Source organism: Vitis riparia, chromosome 5 (assembly GCF_004353265.1).
Source record: "Vitis riparia cultivar Riparia Gloire de Montpellier isolate 1030 chromosome 5, EGFV_Vit.rip_1.0, whole genome shotgun sequence".
Classification (NCBI taxonomy): Eukaryota; Viridiplantae; Streptophyta; class Magnoliopsida; order Vitales; family Vitaceae; genus Vitis; species Vitis riparia.
In genome coordinates, this window is record NC_048435.1 from 24240915 (window position 1) to 24258983 (window position 18069).

Below are 18069 nucleotides of genomic sequence, written 5' to 3' on the forward strand. Positions count from 1 at the left end.
GTATTTTACAAATTTATTTTACAGTGATTTTAGAAAATATTTTTAATTTGAAAAATAATTTAGGTGTGATAAAATTTAAGCAACATTTCTAAAAGTTTGAAAAATCACTTGAAAAAGCACTCAGTGTTTTTTAAAGAAATATTAATCAATTTGATAATAATTATAAGAAACGCATCTAATATTTTTGGCACTTAAAATTTTTTATCTTTTAATATATGAATCTTTTGAAAACACTTTTAAAACCCATTTAACAATAATTTTATAAAATGTGTCCAAACTTTTTAACACTTAAAAATATATATAATTTAAGTGTTATAAATGCTAGAAACATTTTAGATTGTGTTTGCAAATTTTTTAACACTTAAAATTTATATTATTTAAATGTTAGAAATGTTAGAAACGTTTTTTAAAATCACTATTAAATGCACTTTTACCATAAACACTTTAAATAGAAACTATCAAATGCATTTGATAATGATTTTATAAAGTATTTTTAACTTTTCTAATACTTCAATTTTTTTTTCAAGTAATAAAAATGCTAAAACAATTGTTAAACATATTCTAAATATATATTTTTTTTAAAAGAAAAACACTTATGAGATAGGATAAATTTTTTAAAATACTAAAAACAATTTCCAAAATTATTGTAAAACACGTTCTAAAAGTCTTTTTAAAATCAATCAAAATTTTGTTTTATATAACAAAACCAATTCTGACAATATTGATTTTAAATTAATTGAAAAAAAAAAGATTTAAAATCATAGTTGATGATATTGGTTTTATGGAAAGTTTAAGAAAACATTATCAATATCGATTTTAAATATTTTATAAAATTATTTTAAAGCTGACACTATCAAATACGATCTGGTACATATGCATTAGAATAGCATTGTCAACAATGGTTTTAAACCTCTTTCAAATTTCCTCTAGAACCAACATTGACAACTACAGGTTCAATTCATATGCTAAAACCAACATTAGCACTGTTACACTTCTGAAACAAGTAGAGAACTGTACTTTCACAATTTTATGACTATTTAGAGATGCAGAGATGCACTCGACTGGTGCAGTAACCAAATCAGAAACTTGGGTTTGTATTCAACATGAGTGGTTTTGCAATGTGCGGCTACCAAGAGTCAAGGCCATTGACTTGAAGGGCAATGCTGAGAACCGATGACAACAATGGAAGAAGCAGAAGCCTCCTGAAATATCAGTAAGTTCCTGTCTTTATACTCTCTATGAATCAATAAGCCGATCCATGACCAACTTGACAACCGCGGGAGCATCAACTGTGACTGCCACCTTGACTGTGGGTTTGTCAGTCCATTCGGTGACTTCAGCAAACCTGGTTTGTTTCAAAATGGTAAAACACATGATTCAGTGAAGAGGATACAAAGAGGGTAATATGACACTGAACTCTAAGATCTAGCTGCTGCATGTTTTAGGAACAGTAAGATCTTGTTCCTTGCAAGCAGGAAGAGTGACTCACTCAAGCAGGCATCACGAAAGCAAGCTACAGTTTTCAGTTCCTTTTGTTCTCTCTCCATATCTAATATATGTCTTCTCCAAAAAGGCATTACGTTTGGAGACAAAACAGAATTCTTAAATTCTTATTCACAGATGTTAAAAATGGATTTCAAAAAACAATTCAATTTATTTATTTTCTGTTACAAAAAAAAAAAAATCTTCACTAGTTGGTTTCATCAGTGTCCTACTCAATAATAGCAGACCATGCTGTATCTCTGAAATAAGTAAGAATTGTAATAAATAGCATGCTTTAAAAAGATTGAATTTAAATGAAGCAGAGCAACCTTGAAATTAGGTAAGTAAGAATTGTAGACATGATCAATAAGTCTAGGAATACACCCTAATCCTGGAGCAAATTCTTAATGGCATCTGGAAACCAAATGAAAATGAAATTAAACTGTTAATACTTTCCAGCATTAAAATAGTCTATCTATTTTATTTCCACTGATTTTGATCCACACTGTTTCTTCTTTCCCTTAAACATCAACTTCCCTTAAAATTGGTTCGAGATATCAAGAAAGCATCTAATTTTTAATAAACTGGCATTTTTCCTATCATTTTTGTGATTTTAGTTTCAATCCATTTATGCAACAACACTACTAATAATCACAATCGATCATTTTGTTTTCATGTGATTTCCAAGACCCAAAAAAAGAAGTTATGATTTTAAGTGGACAGATAATCTACCTCTTTTGTTTGTTATAAAATAGTGTAAGGCCCCTAGTGATGCCACTTGTTTGTACTCTAACAACACCTTCTGTGTAAGTGATCAGTGAGGGATTAACAGCAGCAAGAAGGGCTGTTGGATCATGGAGATAAACACCTACAAAAAGCCCAAACTATCATCAGCATGTCAATGAAACTAACATCAGCATGTCAAATGATCATGTTCCTACTAATTATCAGGGTTCCACTACCCCATTTCAATAAACAAACCTTTGGTGTTGTATGCATCGCGATGATAAGAGAAATAGACCTCTAAGATCTTGCACAGGTACTGGGCAAATTTCCCATTGGACTGTGCCAGCTTTTCTCGATCAGCATCTACAACATTCAGACATGCATCAGAATCAATTCAAAGAGAAAGAAAATGAACTGTTTCCATTCTATAAAGGAAAAAATGTTCCTACTGTATGGATATATGAGATTACAAAGGTCACCTGTCAATACAACTTGATGGGTAACATTTATCCCCACAGCCAGAATGTCTGCTCCACTTGTGAATACAATATCTGCAGCTTCTGGATCGCAAAATATCTGATCATTCCATCCAGAGACCAAAGAGGATTAGAGAGAGAGAGAGAGAGAATAGTATCACAATGTAGGTAGGAAGAATGGAGATTGCTTCAGAAGGTTTAGTTTCAAAGCTTATTTATAAAAGAAATAATTGCAGAAATAGATAAACTTCAGCACAGGTTATGCTCAACCATGATACCTCCCACCCTCCTGCCTCTTGACTACGAATGAAGAAACAACAAACATGTTAAACCGAAGCAGTTTAGACAAGTCTTGTTACTAGACCTGCGAGACAGAATTATAGCAAACCCACCACATCTACTATAATCCAATGAAGAGTTAAAAACTAAAAATGCATAATGGGGATGCTATAGTAAGACATATTGTGGGCCTTTAGAGGTCACATTGATGCCATTTTGTATCCATGCACACAGATTTGAAAAACTTACATTGGCCTCAGCTGCTGGATTCACATTCCCATTTACAGCAAAAGCACCACCAAGAAGAACAATCTGCCCAATGTTTTTGGAAAACCCAGGATCTAGTTCAATAGCCTGTAACCAATAGTAGATATGTTACGAAATGTTAAAAGGTGGAACTTACATTCAAAACCCATGCCAAATGATCAAGTCCCTGACCAGTGCAATATTTGTAAGTGGACCCAGTGCCACCACTGTGACTTTTCCAGGATAAAGTTTAGCTTGCTCGATAAGAAAAGCAGCTGCTGACTGTTCAATTGGCTTTCCTGCTGGTGGAGGGAAGTTTTGGTTTCCAAGTCCATCCGCACCATGGACAAAATCAGCAATACGGAGTTTTGTACCTTTCTTCACAAAACGAAAAAAAAAAAAAAACAGAGATAGTCATGAGCCACACAACCCAGAGCACAAAATTAGTTGTATAATTTAACTTGTGCAGGTGTATTTTCCATTTTGTGGCTAAGAGTTTCATCACTAGTCATGAGTTCCAAAGTAGGGCTAACATAAAAAAAAATTGGTAAATTATCCACAAAGGTAAGCAAACTATTCAATGAATTAAGTAAAATAAACTTGATATGTCTGTAAGCTAAAAAAGACTCAGATTTCACAGTTCTTCAAACAGAAACACCAGTAAGGCACGTAACAAGTGGTGGAAACCAATTCCACTCCAAACTTCAACGAAAAATTTTCAACAGATCAGCACCAAACATGGCATAATCACATAACCAAAAAAGTGGTGGAATGCTAAAAGATGAGCGCATACAGTTATTGTCACATGAGATCCTTCAGCCACTGGGATATCTGTCCTCCCCGCGATCTCCAACTAAACCCATAAACACAAAAATCACACTCAATATTATTACTTGATCAAAATTTCAATCTCAGACAGAGAGTACTGATTCAAATCAACAAGATGAAAACTACTCTAAAGCTATTAGAAAACGTAAGTAACAGCGATTCATAAAGTCTCAATAGGATTGATTACGATTACACACAAGAAACTTACCAAATGTAAAGCATTTCTAGTGGCCAGAGTGGTGTAGACGTTGCCGTAGATGGTAGTGAGTCCGATGACGTCCACTTCGGGTGACTGCAGAGCCACAAATATGGCCATGGCATCATCTGAAGATGCATAAATCGAAAGAGGGATAAACCGAGTGAATTAGGGCAGATTATTACAGAGAGAAATGGATTAAAATTGAGATTTTGGAGTGACGATCCGTTTGGCTGAGCAAAGGAAGGCAGCATACCGATCCCAGGGTCTGTGTCAATGATAATCTTCTTGGGTTCCGCCATGGCGAGGAGATGAATTGTACCAAAACGTAACAGCAGAGGATCCGATTAAACGCCTGTGAGTCTCCAACCCGAAGGTTACAAAAAAGAGGACCGTTTAATGGAATTTGATTCAAATAAAATATTAAAAATAATACACATCTCGCGTAGCGTTACCAAAAGTGTCTTCCAACGAAGTGGACTTTTTATTTAAATAATACTAGCCATAAATTATAATGCACACGCGACACGTGTCAAACAATAATAATTATTTTAATTTTGTTTACATAATAATATAATAATTTAAAATTTGTATAAATTTTTAATTAATTTTAATTGTATTTGATTTTTTTTATATTTTTTTTAAGAGTACAATAAAACATAAACACGTGTTTTTTAATTTAATACTTTTCAAAAACCAAACATAATTTTAATGTTGTACAATGACATATATATATATATATATATATATATATATATAAACATCTTTAAGGGTTCTCAATCACCTATCATCCAATGCTTTTAAGACTATTCAACTAACAAAACATTTTTCAATCAAACCTTTTATCATTAAAAATAATAAAACTTACATATTTTTTCATTTATATTAAGAAGTTATGCTCTAACGTTTTTCTTATTAAATAAAAATAAATAAATAAAAACACTTGTTATCCAAATCCGAAACCATTATTACACCTTATCAATATTTTAAAAATTAGATCGATTATTGAATTGAAAAAGTTAGTAGTTCAATTTAAAAGTTATATGATTGAATTGTGACCAAATAACATTGACTGAACGAGACAGTTTATGTAAGTTAACGGTCCAATCCTGGATTCAAACTAAAATATATGACATGTGTGATTAATCCCTTATTTGTACAGGCTTCAGTGACCATTTTAATCTGGATGGTTGACATTTTGATTGGCGTTTAAATGAAAAGGTAAGGGGTCCGAAGAAAAGATAATATAAAAGATGGCATAACTGTAAAATGAGAAGGAAAGTTGGGGTGAAAATAAAAGAAAGAAAGAAATGAAGGGTGTCCGCATCCCTCCAAGTCCTGTTTCAAAATCATTTTCTTTCTTTCCAAACAGGCAGCAGTAGCAGCAGGGAAGTGCAGATCTTGCTCTTTAATTTTGTCTACTTTCCCATGTTTACACAATGAACCTACCCCCACCACCCCCACTATCATCATCCTCATCATCAACTTCAACTTCAAAGTTGCAAAACAAGTGGTCTCCAGCACCGGCAGATCTGAAGATGGACCGGAGAAAGAAGCAGAGGCCTCGAAACCCTTTGAAGGATCTCAACCACGTTGCCACCACCATTTCCAGCACCAACTCCTCCTCCTCTTCTTCCCAGTCTATTGAAGTCCCTAGAGGCTGTCTCCGCTTCCTTCTTTCTAATTCTTCTTCTTCCAAATCCCCCCGTTACAGGCCTAAAGCGCTCTCCAAAACCCCCAAATCGGCCCCAAATGCCCGGATTTCGAAACCCTCTAAATCTAAACCCCGAAAGGAGAACATCCCAAAACGTGCAGTTGGAGATGAGCTTCATAAGCCTAAGAAAAACCCACCTTGCCTCTACCAGTGGCAGTCAAGAGGTCCCCATAAGACAAAGCCGAATGCTAATTCAGATAAAATATCATCTGGGTCTGAAGATTTGAAGCAGAAGGGGTGCTTGGTGAGGGGAGTTGATGAGGCTGGTGAGGCTATTCAGGCCAGCCTGAGAGGTGTTGCCGATGAAAATTCTACTCCTGTGAGTAAGTTACCATCTGGGTCTAGTTTGGATTTTGCATTTGATAAGGCTGTGGAAGAGAACTCAAATGGTAGCAACAATAAAACACCTCCTGTTCAGCCCTCAGTATCTCCAGAGATACAATGTGGGTCATCTCTGATGGCCATAACGCCTGCTTGTTATGGTGCAGGCCACGTTCTTTCTGGGGTCACTGATAAGAGGAAATGCAGGGCTAGGGGGATCCTTACAATAGGGGAAAATCATATGCTAAGCTTTGATAAATGTAAGGCTTTTGATAATGATGTTCAAAGTGGTGTAGGTTCTGTTGACGATTCTAGAGTATCTGTGGTCCCTTTACCTACTGAAGCCTCAATGCATTGGCTCTTATCTCCTCAAGGCAAGAAGGATGAGAATCTGAAGGAAGGTTCTGAAAACCCATGTGGAAGGTTGGCTTTGTCTCCTTCTCCGCTTTCAGATATGTGTAATTTTAGTGACAAAACTACTAACACCATTACTAGTAGTAGTAGTATTGATAGGAGGAGTAGGAAGTCTCTGCTTTCGCCAAATGGGCTCCATGAATTTCAAGGGTTTCCAGGGTCTTTATCTGATTACATGGTTGGTTGTTCTTCCTTGTCTCCACTACATGTTACACCTTGTTGCAAGGCACAAGAAGAGATAAAGTACCGGTATAGCCTTGTTGAGGAAAGTACTCCAATATCCATGAGAACTGATTCATTGGGTAGTGGGAATGTTATTCAAACTCCACAATCAGATTCAAGTTCAGATAGGCATGCTGGGTCGACTTTGTTAAATGCAGATGTCTGTAAGGACCGACAATTTGAATCTGAGCTTGACTCATTGGCAGAAGTTCTTCAGATGACAAGCTTTTCTCCAAAGAGTCATATATCAATGTGGGATCCATCTGGCTTGAGTTCCCAGTTTGATCAACTGCCTACACCTTATAATTCAATCGACCTTAGCCGACTTCAAAAGACGTTGGAGAGGGCTTCTTGGAATTCTAGTTCTACATTAGAGAATGTGTCACATTCTCAGATGAGGATATCATGGAGAGAAGGTTTAATCAGTCGGATTTTTGAGATGGATGAGTTGGATTGCTGCAGATGCTTATCTGATGAAGAGGAAGATGCTAATGGCTGCAGTGATGACCAGCTTAAATCCCATCTAAGTCCTGGACTCAATGTTGATGTAGGGAATGATCAGATTTTAACCGCAGATTTTGGGTCTTCAAAATTCTTAGATTGTAAACCAGGTGCTGATAGAAAAGGCAAAGAAAAGCTTCTTCCTCAGAGACCAATTGCTTGTGCAGAGTCCGTAAGCACTGATGGCGGTGGCCTGGTCGCTTCAGGGGATTCAGACTGGACCTTATGCTACAAGAACCATTTGTTTGAAGAATAATTTATTGCATTTGTTTTTCTTCGTTTCTTTAGTAAGTGCAGCTAAACTTAGGTCAAAGTGGTTTTCTCTTGGTGGTAATCAATAGTAGCCACTCAAGAATCACTTATGTATTCTATTTTTTTTTTCCCTGTAATTTGATGTTCAATTGTGTTTCACAAAATTTCTTTCATATATTATATTTTCTCTTCATTCCATTGTATGGAATGCATCTATACGTGTTTTCTGCTCTGAAACTGAAACTAGAGACCAATTTATTGGAGGATCAGACAAAGGTTAATTGATTTAACAGGTGCTAAACAAAATGTGATAAGCGCTTCTGTACTCACCTAGTTACTCCTATTAGGCAGTAGTTTGAGTAATCAAATTGCTTTCACTATTTACGATCATCCCTTATGATACCTGGGATATTTATCTTCAACACACGGTATTAAAATGCATTGGTAGGAAAGACTGCTAAACTCTGACTTGCTGATATAGATATGTCATTTTATATAACAATACCTGGTTATTGGCTTGAAACCAATAGAACCTGGCACAGGGTTCTGTAGTATGCAGATTAAGGATAGGTATGCAGTGCCAGTTTGCTGCTTTGAACATGGTATAGTGGGCAAAGCTTATTTAGATTACACAATTGGAATGTGTTAAACCAGCAAGGGGAAGACCTTACTAGGATAGAATCTCCACTTAAATTACCTGAACTAGGAATTTTAGAACTTTTTTTTTACTTTTGATGTACTAAACCCCAACCCCCCCCTCTTAGCTTTCTGTTTCCTAAGAAAGCCCAGTTTCCTGATTCCAATCAGTTACAGGAAGTCCAGTATTATAATTTGCTTGTTTTGTTAGAAATCTACATTTTTCTTAAGGGTAGAACCCAATTCACCAAAATTTAGCAAGGAAATTGCTTGTAACTGAACAAAATCATGTTTAGGTGAATCTTCGCTAGCATTAATAAGATGGGAACACCTATGGATTTCCTCTAATTTAGTTCTATTAGGTGTTTGGATGTGTCTGTATTTCTTTTCCTTAACATGTTTTGTAAGAAGAAAACAACTATTATCACTTATGTCTGCTCATTTATTCATAGAAAACTGTTCTATGTGTTTTCATCCTGATTTCTATCTGGTTGAAGGCTGTAAAGTTCATGATGAACACAATTCACAGGTTTTCACTTACTTTTTAGCCCTGACAGGGAAGGAACTCATTTTTCTCTTTACTTAACTGTTCAAAAGAGAATGATTTGTGCTTTTTATTTCCTACCATCTTCTGATATGTTAATTTGAAATATAGTGCAATAGACAATAGTAGTCATGTTCGAATGCCATAGGTGCTTGGGTGAATGCACTATAAGGTAGGGTATGCACATTTCTTGATAGCAATTGCTTTTAGGAGAGTTGGTAGCGTTTGAGGTCCTACAAGTGGTATTAGAGTCAAGGTCATGGGTTCGAATCCCAGGGGTGTTGCTGGGAGGAGATTCTTGGCAGATTGGAGGTTGGTCGCGTCCATCAACTCCCCTTATGTTCAATTGCCATGGGCACTTGGGTGAATGCGCACTATAAGGCTAGGGCATGTGCCTTTCCTGATAGTAATTGCTTTTAGGAGAGTTGGTAGCGTCTGAGGTCCTACAAGTCACAATCCATTTGTGTTTAATTAGTAAAACAAATAGAAAAACAATTTAGTGATCCACACAGAAGTACTTTGATGGAATATCCAAAAACCATTGTAATAATTGATAATATGTCTATAAAAAATAGTTCTCGCTATTTTTCCCTGTGATGCATTATATATGTCCTGTCCAAAAGCTTTGTCTGAAGATATTTTGTTCAAATTTGGTCATCTAAGTTTTTTCCTTTAATTTTCTATCATTCATGAGAGATGTTAGAATTAGTTCTATTTCTTGTGACATGATTTGCTAGGTGGAGAGATCCATACATCTTCCTTCTATTGTTTGTCTCTAAATGAAGATTTTCAGAAAATGGTTGTATTAGTTACTTCATATTCTCTTGTGACTGAAAACTGATCTGAGCTTACACTTTCGAATAAAGGCACTAGAACTGCAATAATTGGTTTTTGATGGTATTGGTAAATAATTTTTGTTCTCTCATGAGATGCTGGGATTGAACCCATCTGTGATATCTGGATTAGATTTCATACTTAATATCACACTCCTCTGGTGGGAGACTGCCTTAGGGGCACAGTAAAGTTAGCTCCATTCTGCAGCAATAAGTAGGTGTAAGGTTGGGTCTTTGCCTTTTAATTTCGTCACTAACCCACTGAAGGGATTGATGTCATTAGACGCTTATAGGCCAGAGTAGCAGAAAAGTAGGCAGGGAAAGAACTTATTTGGCAATCCTATTGTAGCAATGAACCCATTTATTCCAATTTGCATATGGAAGGGTGGGTGAGTGTAGGAAGAACCAAACTTGAAACCAATTATTTATTGTTATTGTAGAAGGGAAAAAAATCATGTGGCACCTAGGCATTTAACATTGTATAAGAATTTCTAACGGCCACTATCATTTAAGGCTCCCCTTAGTGTTTTATTTGTGAAGAAAATATGGAAACAGAACAGCATCTGTACTTTGTACTGGATACCATGTTTGCTTCACATTTGTCCATTGGTCCTAAGGATTGGCTGGAGAGAATCAGTAACCGGGTTGAATTATTTCCCTCTTATGTCAATGGGGCGCTAATATTTAGCATTATCATGAGTCCTTCATAGAAATTATGTGAAGTTTGAAATGGGAAATGCTCTTTGGATGTTCCCCATTGTGATCTAGAGGTAGATCCAAGTCAATTGTGAAAGCTTGGTTGCTGTGGGAGCTGAGAGAGGTAGCTGGACAACATAGGGGTATGTTGGTTGCTAGGATACTCCATCATAGAGGATGGAATTTCTGTGCATCTTATGGGAGGTTGAATCATTTGGGATGGGCTGTTAACTTTGCTCAAGCTAGAATTTAAGGTAACTCATGATAGCGGAATCCTTGCCTTGAAAATCACTGAAGAACTAGTCATGAGAGATTCCTTGAATGTGTTCTCATGTAAGTTTTGTCCATCAGAAGAATTTATCATCCTTAGAGTAGGTGATGCAGAGGCATCCAAAAAGCTCGCCAATACAAAACAGGTGCACTAATGAACTTACCTTAGGTCCCTAAAATTTCATTCTTTAGAACATATTTTTGTTTGAGATATTCTGTTATGCCTTTTCTTTTAGTTTTTGCAGATTGTTGGTCAAGCGATTTGTTTAATTAATGTAAATGATTCAAATCACAAGATATTAAGAGCAATCCAAGAGCTAAGATTGCAGAGTTGCTTTGAATTAATTAAAGTTACAAGGTTGGAGTTGTTCTTAGGTCTCATAAGCCCTAGAAGCTTGTAAAATTTTGGCACCACGACTGGCCCAAAATTAAGAGGATGGATTCCCCTTTTGTAGCACCAAGGGTTAGACCTTGTGTGATCTTGTTCAACTAAGTTCCTTTGCCAGGTAAGTCTTAATTTAGAATGCATGTGCCTAGTGTTAATCAAGTGATAGACATGACCTGTAATTCAGCCAATCTTATGAGGGAAATTTCTTTGGGGGTTGTTCACTGGAAGCTACTTTCTTTTGACAAGTTGTTATAAGAAAATGGGTTCTTATTAAAGTCGTTGCGGTACACAGAATTGGTTGGTTTCCTATTAAATTTGCTGTATGCTAGTACACCCTAAATTTTGTACAGGAAGTCAATAACGGTGGGGGGAAGCATGCAGAGAGATCATAACCCCAATTTTGAAACTGCCAACCACATATCTGTCTGCTCATCTTTTTCCAATTCCCTGTCTTAGGATCAGAGGCATCAGACCACGACTTTGTTGTAATACTGGAACCCAGGGAAACAAAACCCAGGTGCTATTTCAACATAGCCTTGAAAAAAATAAGGATGAATGGCAACTGACGGCAACATCTACATCAAATATGTCCAACTGCGACTTTGCAACTAAACATATTTAAGCTTATCTTAAGCAGTTGCCATGTCATCTAAAATCTTAGATTAACACATTCCACAAGAAATCTCTGAACATCGCGAGTCATGATGTAGGTGAAGATTATTTTTTCATCTTTGTTGGCACATACATACATATATACAAGTAGTGATAGAGATATGAGAGTTGATATATTGAGTTTTTTTTTTCAAATTTTATTCAATCTTCTTGTTGGGGAAGAGACATGGAATTTTTATAATTACGGTTTTTGAAAATCTTCCAAGGTGGGTTTGGTGCATAAGAAAGCGAGTTACACAACTTTCTGTTTGCTTTGTTAAACTTTCAACCTATCAAAGCAGGTTGTTTTTGTCAAAGGGCAGCTTTGCTGTCCACACCTCTTTTCTTATTTTAGTCCACAATTGTTTCCTTATTTCTCCATTTATTATTCTGTACAGTTAGCATACATTATTTGATAGATTATAGTTTACATGTATAGGGCTAGAATCATGCGAGAATTTATTTGCTTTTATTTGCTTTCCATGTATAGCATCCTTGTAAAGTTTATATATAATATACAAAACTCAAGGTCAAGGTATTCGGCCATTCACACAATATTTTGACATGATATCAGAGCAAGGTTGCTAATTTTTCTTCCCTCAAATTATTTTCTGTCTTTTCGGTTTCGGAGGTGTCTCTCGTGTCTTTCGATCAAGTCTGTATTGATTCGTGCTGCACCCAAACACAACCATTTTTCTCGGTATTTCTGTGGCTGTCGTGGGTCAGTTTTCTTCTGGAATTTTTTTTTTTGGTCCATCCTTTTGTCTCGGGTTCTATTTATTTTCTATGGATTCCGCACCTATGTGTGTTAAGTTTACAGTCACAAATTATTCTACCCGGGCATTTCAATTTGAACTTTTTCTCAAGGGAAAAGACCTTTGGGGTAATCCCAATACTTAGATCTTATCTCATGTATTGAACTCTGATTTACTTGGTAATAAGGATCGTTCTTCTTTATCTCTTGAGTGTGATTCTTGCAAACTTGGTAAAAGTAAAATTCTTCCATTTCCTTTGCATGCAAGTAGAGCATCTCACTGCTTTGATCTTATTCATAGTGATGTTTGGGGACCTTCCAGGGTTAGTTCACATGAGAAATTTAAATATTATGTGACTTTCATTGATGATCATAGTAGATTTACTTGGGTCTACTTTCTTCACTCTAAATTTGAGGTCTTTTGTACTTTCACTGAGTTTTTAGCGTATGTTGACAATCAATTTTCTACTTTTATTAAGACATTACGCACAGATTCCGGTGGTGAGTATTTGTCTACTGAGTTTCAAGCATTCTTGGCTTCTAAGGGTATTATTCATCAACGTTCATGTCCCTCTACTCCTCAACAAAATGGAGTTGTCGAACGCAAAAATCGTCATCTCTTAGACGTGGTACGTACTCTTTTGTTAGAATCTTCTGTTCCATCCATGTTTTGGGTAGAGGCTCTGAAAACTGCTACTCACTTGATTAATCGTTTACCTTCTCAAGTCCTACATATGAAGTCTCCCTATTTTCGCTTATTTGCTAAGCAACCTAGTTATGATCACCTTCGTATTTTTGGTTGTGTATGCTTTATTCATTTACCTCCTCATGAGCGACATAAATTATCTGCTCAATCTGTTCGATGTGCTTTCTTGGGATATAATATGTGTCAAAAGGGATTTGTTTTCTATGATCCCACATTACATCGTACACATATTTCTAGGAATGTTATTTTCTTTGAAAATCAACATTTCTTTCTTATATCCTCTTTTATTGTGCCATCCTCTTCTACTGTGGTCCTCCCCTCCTTTGAGCAGCAGTTCTCAGATCTTCATCCAGTTAGTTCTCGCTTTCAACCAGGTATTATGTATATGAGACGTTCCCGCCCATAGTCTCTTTTGGTGGCTCACCCGATATCTGATCCTACCATGCTCCAGATTCAGTCAATTGCAGTACCTCCAACACCTTTAGTACGTCGCTCTCCTCGAGTGTTTGTACCTCCGAATAGGTATGGATTTCCCTCTTCCAGTTCTGGCAATTCTATTTCAGCCCTTACTATTGCATTGTCCAATTTTGATATTCCCACATGCTACTCACATGTTGCCAAGCATGATTGTTGGCAACAAGCTATGCAGGAAGAAATTGCCGCTCTAGAGGCCAATCACACTTGGAACATTGAGCCCTGTCCTCCCATTATTGTTCCTCTAGGTTGCAAATGGGTTTACTTAGTCAAGGTCTGATCTGATGGAAGTTTGGATCGTTACAAAGTTCGGCTTGTTGCACTTGGGAATAATCAGGAATATGGTGTCAATTATTAAGAGACTTTTGCTCTTGTGGCTAAAATGACTATTGTTCGTACGATTCTAGCTCTTGCTGCTTCAATGATTGGCCACTACATTAAATGGATGTAAAAAATGTTTTTCGTCATGGGGATCTTAAAGAGTGTATTTATATGAAGCCACCATCGGGATTGTATCCCTCTCTGACTTCACATGTGTGTAAGCTTCGTCACTCTCTTTATTGTCTCAAACAGGCTCCGAGGGCCTAGTTTGATAAATTCCGCACCACTTTATTACAATTTTCATTCAGGCAGAGCAAGTATGACATTTCCTTATTTCTTTGAAAATCAGACATGAGTATTGTTGTTCTTTTGGTTTATGTTGATGATATTGTGATCACTGGTTCCGATTCTGCTTTACTTGGTTAGCTCAAAACTCATCTCTCTGAGTCCTTTCATATGAAAGATCTTGGGTTTCTCACATATTTTCTTGGTCTTGAGGTGCATCATAGTCCCTCTAGTATTTCCCTCAATCAACATAAGTATGTGAGTGACTTGGTGGCTACAGCTGGTCTACAAGGGGCTACTTCTGTTGATACTCCCATGTAATTAAATGTCAAGCTTCGCAAAGAGGAGGACGACTTACTTGCTGATCCCAGTTTATATAGGAAGTTAGTGGGTAGCCTTGTTTATCTCATAATTACTAGATCGGACATTTCTTTTGTTGTACGACAAGTCAGCTAATTCCTTCAGACTCCTCGTCATCTTCATTTGGCTGTTGTCCGTAGGATCATGCACTATGTTCAAGGCACTTCTACTCGTGGCTTGTTCTTCCCTGTAGGCAATTCTACTTGCCTTGCTGCTTATAGTGATGCTGATTGGGCTGGTTGTGCGGATACCCATCACTCCACACTGGTTGGTGTCTGTTCTTAGGTGATGCATTGATCTCTTGGAAAAGTAAGAAGCAAGACAGAGTCTCTAAGTCATCTATGGAATCTGAGTACTGGGCGATGTCTCTTGCTTGTTCTGAAATCATTTTGGCTTCGAGGTTTGCTTGCGGAGTTAGATTTTTCTGAGACCGATCCTACACCTCTACATGCTAATAATACAAGTGCTATTCAGATCACGACCAATCCTGTCTATCATGAACGCACAAAGCATATTGAAGTGGATTGTCACTCTATCCGTGAAGCCTTTGAAGCTCGTATTATAACTCTTCCACATATTTCCACTGACTTACAAATTACCGATATCTTCACCAAGGCTCTCCCTTATCATCGACATTGCTTGCTAAGTAGCAAATTGATGTTTGTTGATCAACCTGCATCAATTTGAGGGGGGCTGTCAAAGGACAACTTTGTTGTCCACACTTCTTTCCTTATTTTAGGTCACACTTCTTTCCTTATTTTAGCTCACAATTGTTTCCTTATTTCTCTATTTATTATTCTGTACAGTTAGCATACATTATTTGACAGATTATAGTTTACATGTATAGGGCTAGAATCATGCGGGAATTTATTTGCTTTTATTTGCTTTCCATGTATAGCATCCTTGTAAAGTTTATATATAATATACAAAACTCAAGGCCAAGGTATTCGGCCATTCACACAATATTTTGACAATTTTCACCATTGGTAATATAGTGAAGAAGAATTAGTTAGTACCTTAGGCAGCCATGTTCATTAGGCACAGCAGAGAAGAGCAGCAGTGTGATAGGCATAGACAGTAGCAAATAACAATCTGTGAGGATATACTTTATATTCTCCAGTCTGTGTTTCTTAACTAGTTCAAAATGTTAGAATCTTAGAGATCTTAACATTTATGGTGAAAGTTAGTGCATATAAGGGATGTCCTTTTCTATGACACATGACAACGATAGAAATTATAGCAAACCTACCCCATTAAGCAATGAATATTGGTAGACGGCAGGCAGGTGTTTGCTTGACATGGCAAATGGGTGGACATACCTAAGCTTTGATCGAGTCAACAAAAGAAAGATATCCTTCTTGGTTCTCCAAAACCAAATAAGAAGAATGAACCAAGAAGATGCACATGATCGTTTCTTGATCTGAATTGTGGATTCACTTTGATTTTCCACTCTGATATTATCATATGTTATCTTAAGATTGAGTGGAACCAATTTGCAAAATCTTCTTGTTCTAGTTTTTGGGAAAAAAAAAAAAAAACTGTCGCTGTTGACCCCAAAAATGATGATCTTTTCAAGTGTATCATGGTTGAGTCATTAGTTCAACTCCCTTTTCTTGGTGCTTGTAGAACCACTAGTTTGAACCTCAAAGCTGGCCCATAGAACTACAGAAAAAAGGAATAATCAAAAATTCAAAATGACGTGTGGGGACTTCTGAAAAAAATTGGTGGTGGACTAAATATATCACAACCAAGCACAAAAGGCAAAGTCTTCCAATTCCCATTGCCCACTTCCTTCACATAATATACTCTGCTCCTTTCTCTACACAGGGAAAGAAGAAAACACCCAAGGTCTTAGATGGAGGGTCTCATCCCTGTGGTTTACAAGGCAATCAAGAGAAGCAAGACTCGCCGGCAATATGAATGTCTCTCCTCTGGCGCTGCTCAAAGCTACAATATTCCAGATTTCTATGTCAGCAGTCAGAATTATGTAAATACAGAATCCCCATCTGAGAAGATTGCAGGCTTCCATGCAGAGAGGAATGATCATCGGCGGCATAAGTCAGTTGGAGATTATTCCAACCAGTTCTTCTCAGTGGAGGATAGGGTAAAGGGTGCTGGTAGTCCTCCTCTTCCCCCCAAGAAACTTGTGAGGTTTAGGAGCCACAGAATGTTCTCTTGTGTAACTGGTGCCTAGAAGCTAGAGGGGCACCATTCGATGATGACCAAAATGTTGTATACCCTTGTAAACTTTTTATTGTTTTGCTTTAATTGGGAAGGAAAGGAAATGTTGTTTTGTTCTTTGCTTGCAGCTAGCCTCTTTCCTCCTTTTGTTCTAATCAGGAGTCTGCAACTTGGAAGTACAACTATGTGATCTGCATATGGCAGAGCTCTGTGTTGAAGCTTGAGATCTTCTCAGCCTGCTGACATGAACCAGGGGCTCTAACCCAGCTCAACCAGGGCATAACAGAGGTACAAACATGGTAAAATTATGGGAAGATACCCAATCCCCGGACCATCTCAAAATTGAAACCTTTTAGGGTGTTAAAGCTTGTTGTTCGAGTAAGCCAGTTGTTGAACTTCACAAGGCCAACTACCACCAACTAATGATTTTTTTCCACTTTGGTTCTGAGGCTGATAATAACTTACCTGCCTGCAAGTCCTCTTGCTTCATCTGCAGCTATGGCTGTGATATATGCCGATCTGCGAATTAGCCAATCCTGTATTCTACTTTACTAATCGATTTCCACTCAGTCTCAGAGATTTATGCATTACATTAACTTTTCCAGCTAGCATACTTATTCCATTATTTGGAAAAGACAACCAGAGTAGCTGTCTTGTGGAAGGAGATGGGTCCACTACACCTTTTGGGTCCACCGATTTTATTTTAGCCTCTAGGGAAACATCAGCCTAAATCGATGGTGTCATGTGTAATTACTCTCTGCAAGATAAAGATTTGGTGTCATGATCATGATCCTGTGTCCCAATGAAACCTGTTTCTATCCGGCTTAGGTTTGTTAGTGAAAAAAATCCCACAAATTCATCAAAGTCAATCACAATATGAAGCCTCAATATGTTTTCAAAGTTCAAACTCTTGTGCAAAATTTGCAGGTTGGATTTGGTCAAGTCTAGGGTTTTAATTCTCCAATGCTGGCCCTGAACCCATGTATTCACCGACTTGGTCATGGCTGGCTGCTTACCCTATTCATAGACCCTAGCTTGAGTGCCTAGAGGTCAAGGGCATGTTGTGTCGTTGTTTTTGAAAACTGTCGTAAAAAACGGTTTTTGAGGACAATTTTTTGTGTTTTAAACATATATATATATATATATTTGGAAACTGACTGAAAACGTTCAAAATAACATGTTTGGCTGAGTTAATAAAAAAAAAAGAATAAATAAAACAAAAAACATATTTGAAAGTTATTTTTTTTAATTAATAAAATATTTTCTTCCATTAATTTGATATTGTAGATATATAAATAATTTTTATATGCATA

General features: G+C 36.9%; 3 protein-coding genes and 1 long non-coding RNA gene across 6 annotated transcripts; 3 read left to right on the forward strand and 1 right to left on the reverse strand.

Moving 5' to 3' along the window:
- Positions 1–855: 855 nt before the first annotated feature.
- Positions 856–4628, reverse strand: LOC117913940 (probable uridine nucleosidase 2). Its single transcript, XM_034829073.1, has 9 exons — positions 4490–4628; positions 4246–4361; positions 4003–4062; positions 3402–3587; positions 3213–3317; positions 2688–2784; positions 2464–2571; positions 2215–2350; positions 856–1345 (listed from the first exon to the last, which is right to left on the reverse strand). Exons 1-9 carry the CDS (start codon positions 4533–4535, stop codon positions 1237–1239), a joined length of 963 nt encoding a protein of 320 aa, XP_034684964.1. The 5' UTR covers positions 4536–4628; the 3' UTR covers positions 856–1236.
- Positions 4629–5585: 957 nt separating this feature from the next.
- On the forward strand, positions 5586–7873 carry LOC117914157. The gene has a single exon (XM_034829378.1). The coding sequence runs from the start codon at positions 5673–5675 to the stop codon at positions 7659–7661; it is 1989 nt and encodes a 662-aa protein (XP_034685269.1). The 5' UTR covers positions 5586–5672; the 3' UTR covers positions 7662–7873.
- A 4401-nt stretch (positions 7874–12274) lies between these two features.
- On the forward strand, positions 12275–14307 carry LOC117913962. Of its 3 annotated transcripts, none has more exons than XR_004651189.1 (3): positions 12275–12396; positions 12909–13058; positions 13470–14307. It is a non-coding gene; the product is annotated as an uncharacterized LOC117913962 (long non-coding RNA). The 3 variants fall into 3 exon arrangements; XR_004651188.1 differs by having other exon boundaries at positions 12277–12396; positions 13467–14307; XR_004651190.1 differs by having other exon boundaries at positions 12277–12396; positions 13510–14307.
- Positions 14308–16267: 1960 nt separating this feature from the next.
- On the forward strand, positions 16268–16883 carry LOC117913961. The gene has a single exon (XM_034829098.1). It carries the CDS (start codon positions 16431–16433, stop codon positions 16767–16769), a length of 339 nt encoding a protein of 112 aa, XP_034684989.1. The 5' UTR covers positions 16268–16430; the 3' UTR covers positions 16770–16883.
- The last annotated feature ends 1186 nt before the right edge of the window (positions 16884–18069 follow it).

Excerpts from the sequence above, each read along its gene's own strand:
- LOC117913940 (XM_034829073.1), bottom strand. The coding sequence starts at position 4,535 with ATGGCGGAACCCAAGAAGATTATCATTGACACAGACCCTGGGATCG. Across the intron at positions 4,063-4,245 it reads CTAGAAATGCTTTACATTTG|TTGGAGATCGCGGGGAGGAC; the intron begins GTAAGTTTCTTG and ends TTATGGGTTTAG. Across the intron at positions 1,346-2,214 it reads TTTTATAACAAACAAAAGAG|GTTTGCTGAAGTCACCGAAT; the intron begins GTAGATTATCTG and ends GAAACAAACCAG.
- LOC117913961 (XM_034829098.1), top strand. The coding sequence starts at position 16,431 with ATGGAGGGTCTCATCCCTGTGGTTTACAAGGCAATCAAGAGAAGCAAG.
- LOC117914157 (XM_034829378.1), top strand. The coding sequence starts at position 5,673 with ATGAACCTACCCCCACCACCCCCACTATCATCATCCTCATCATCAACT.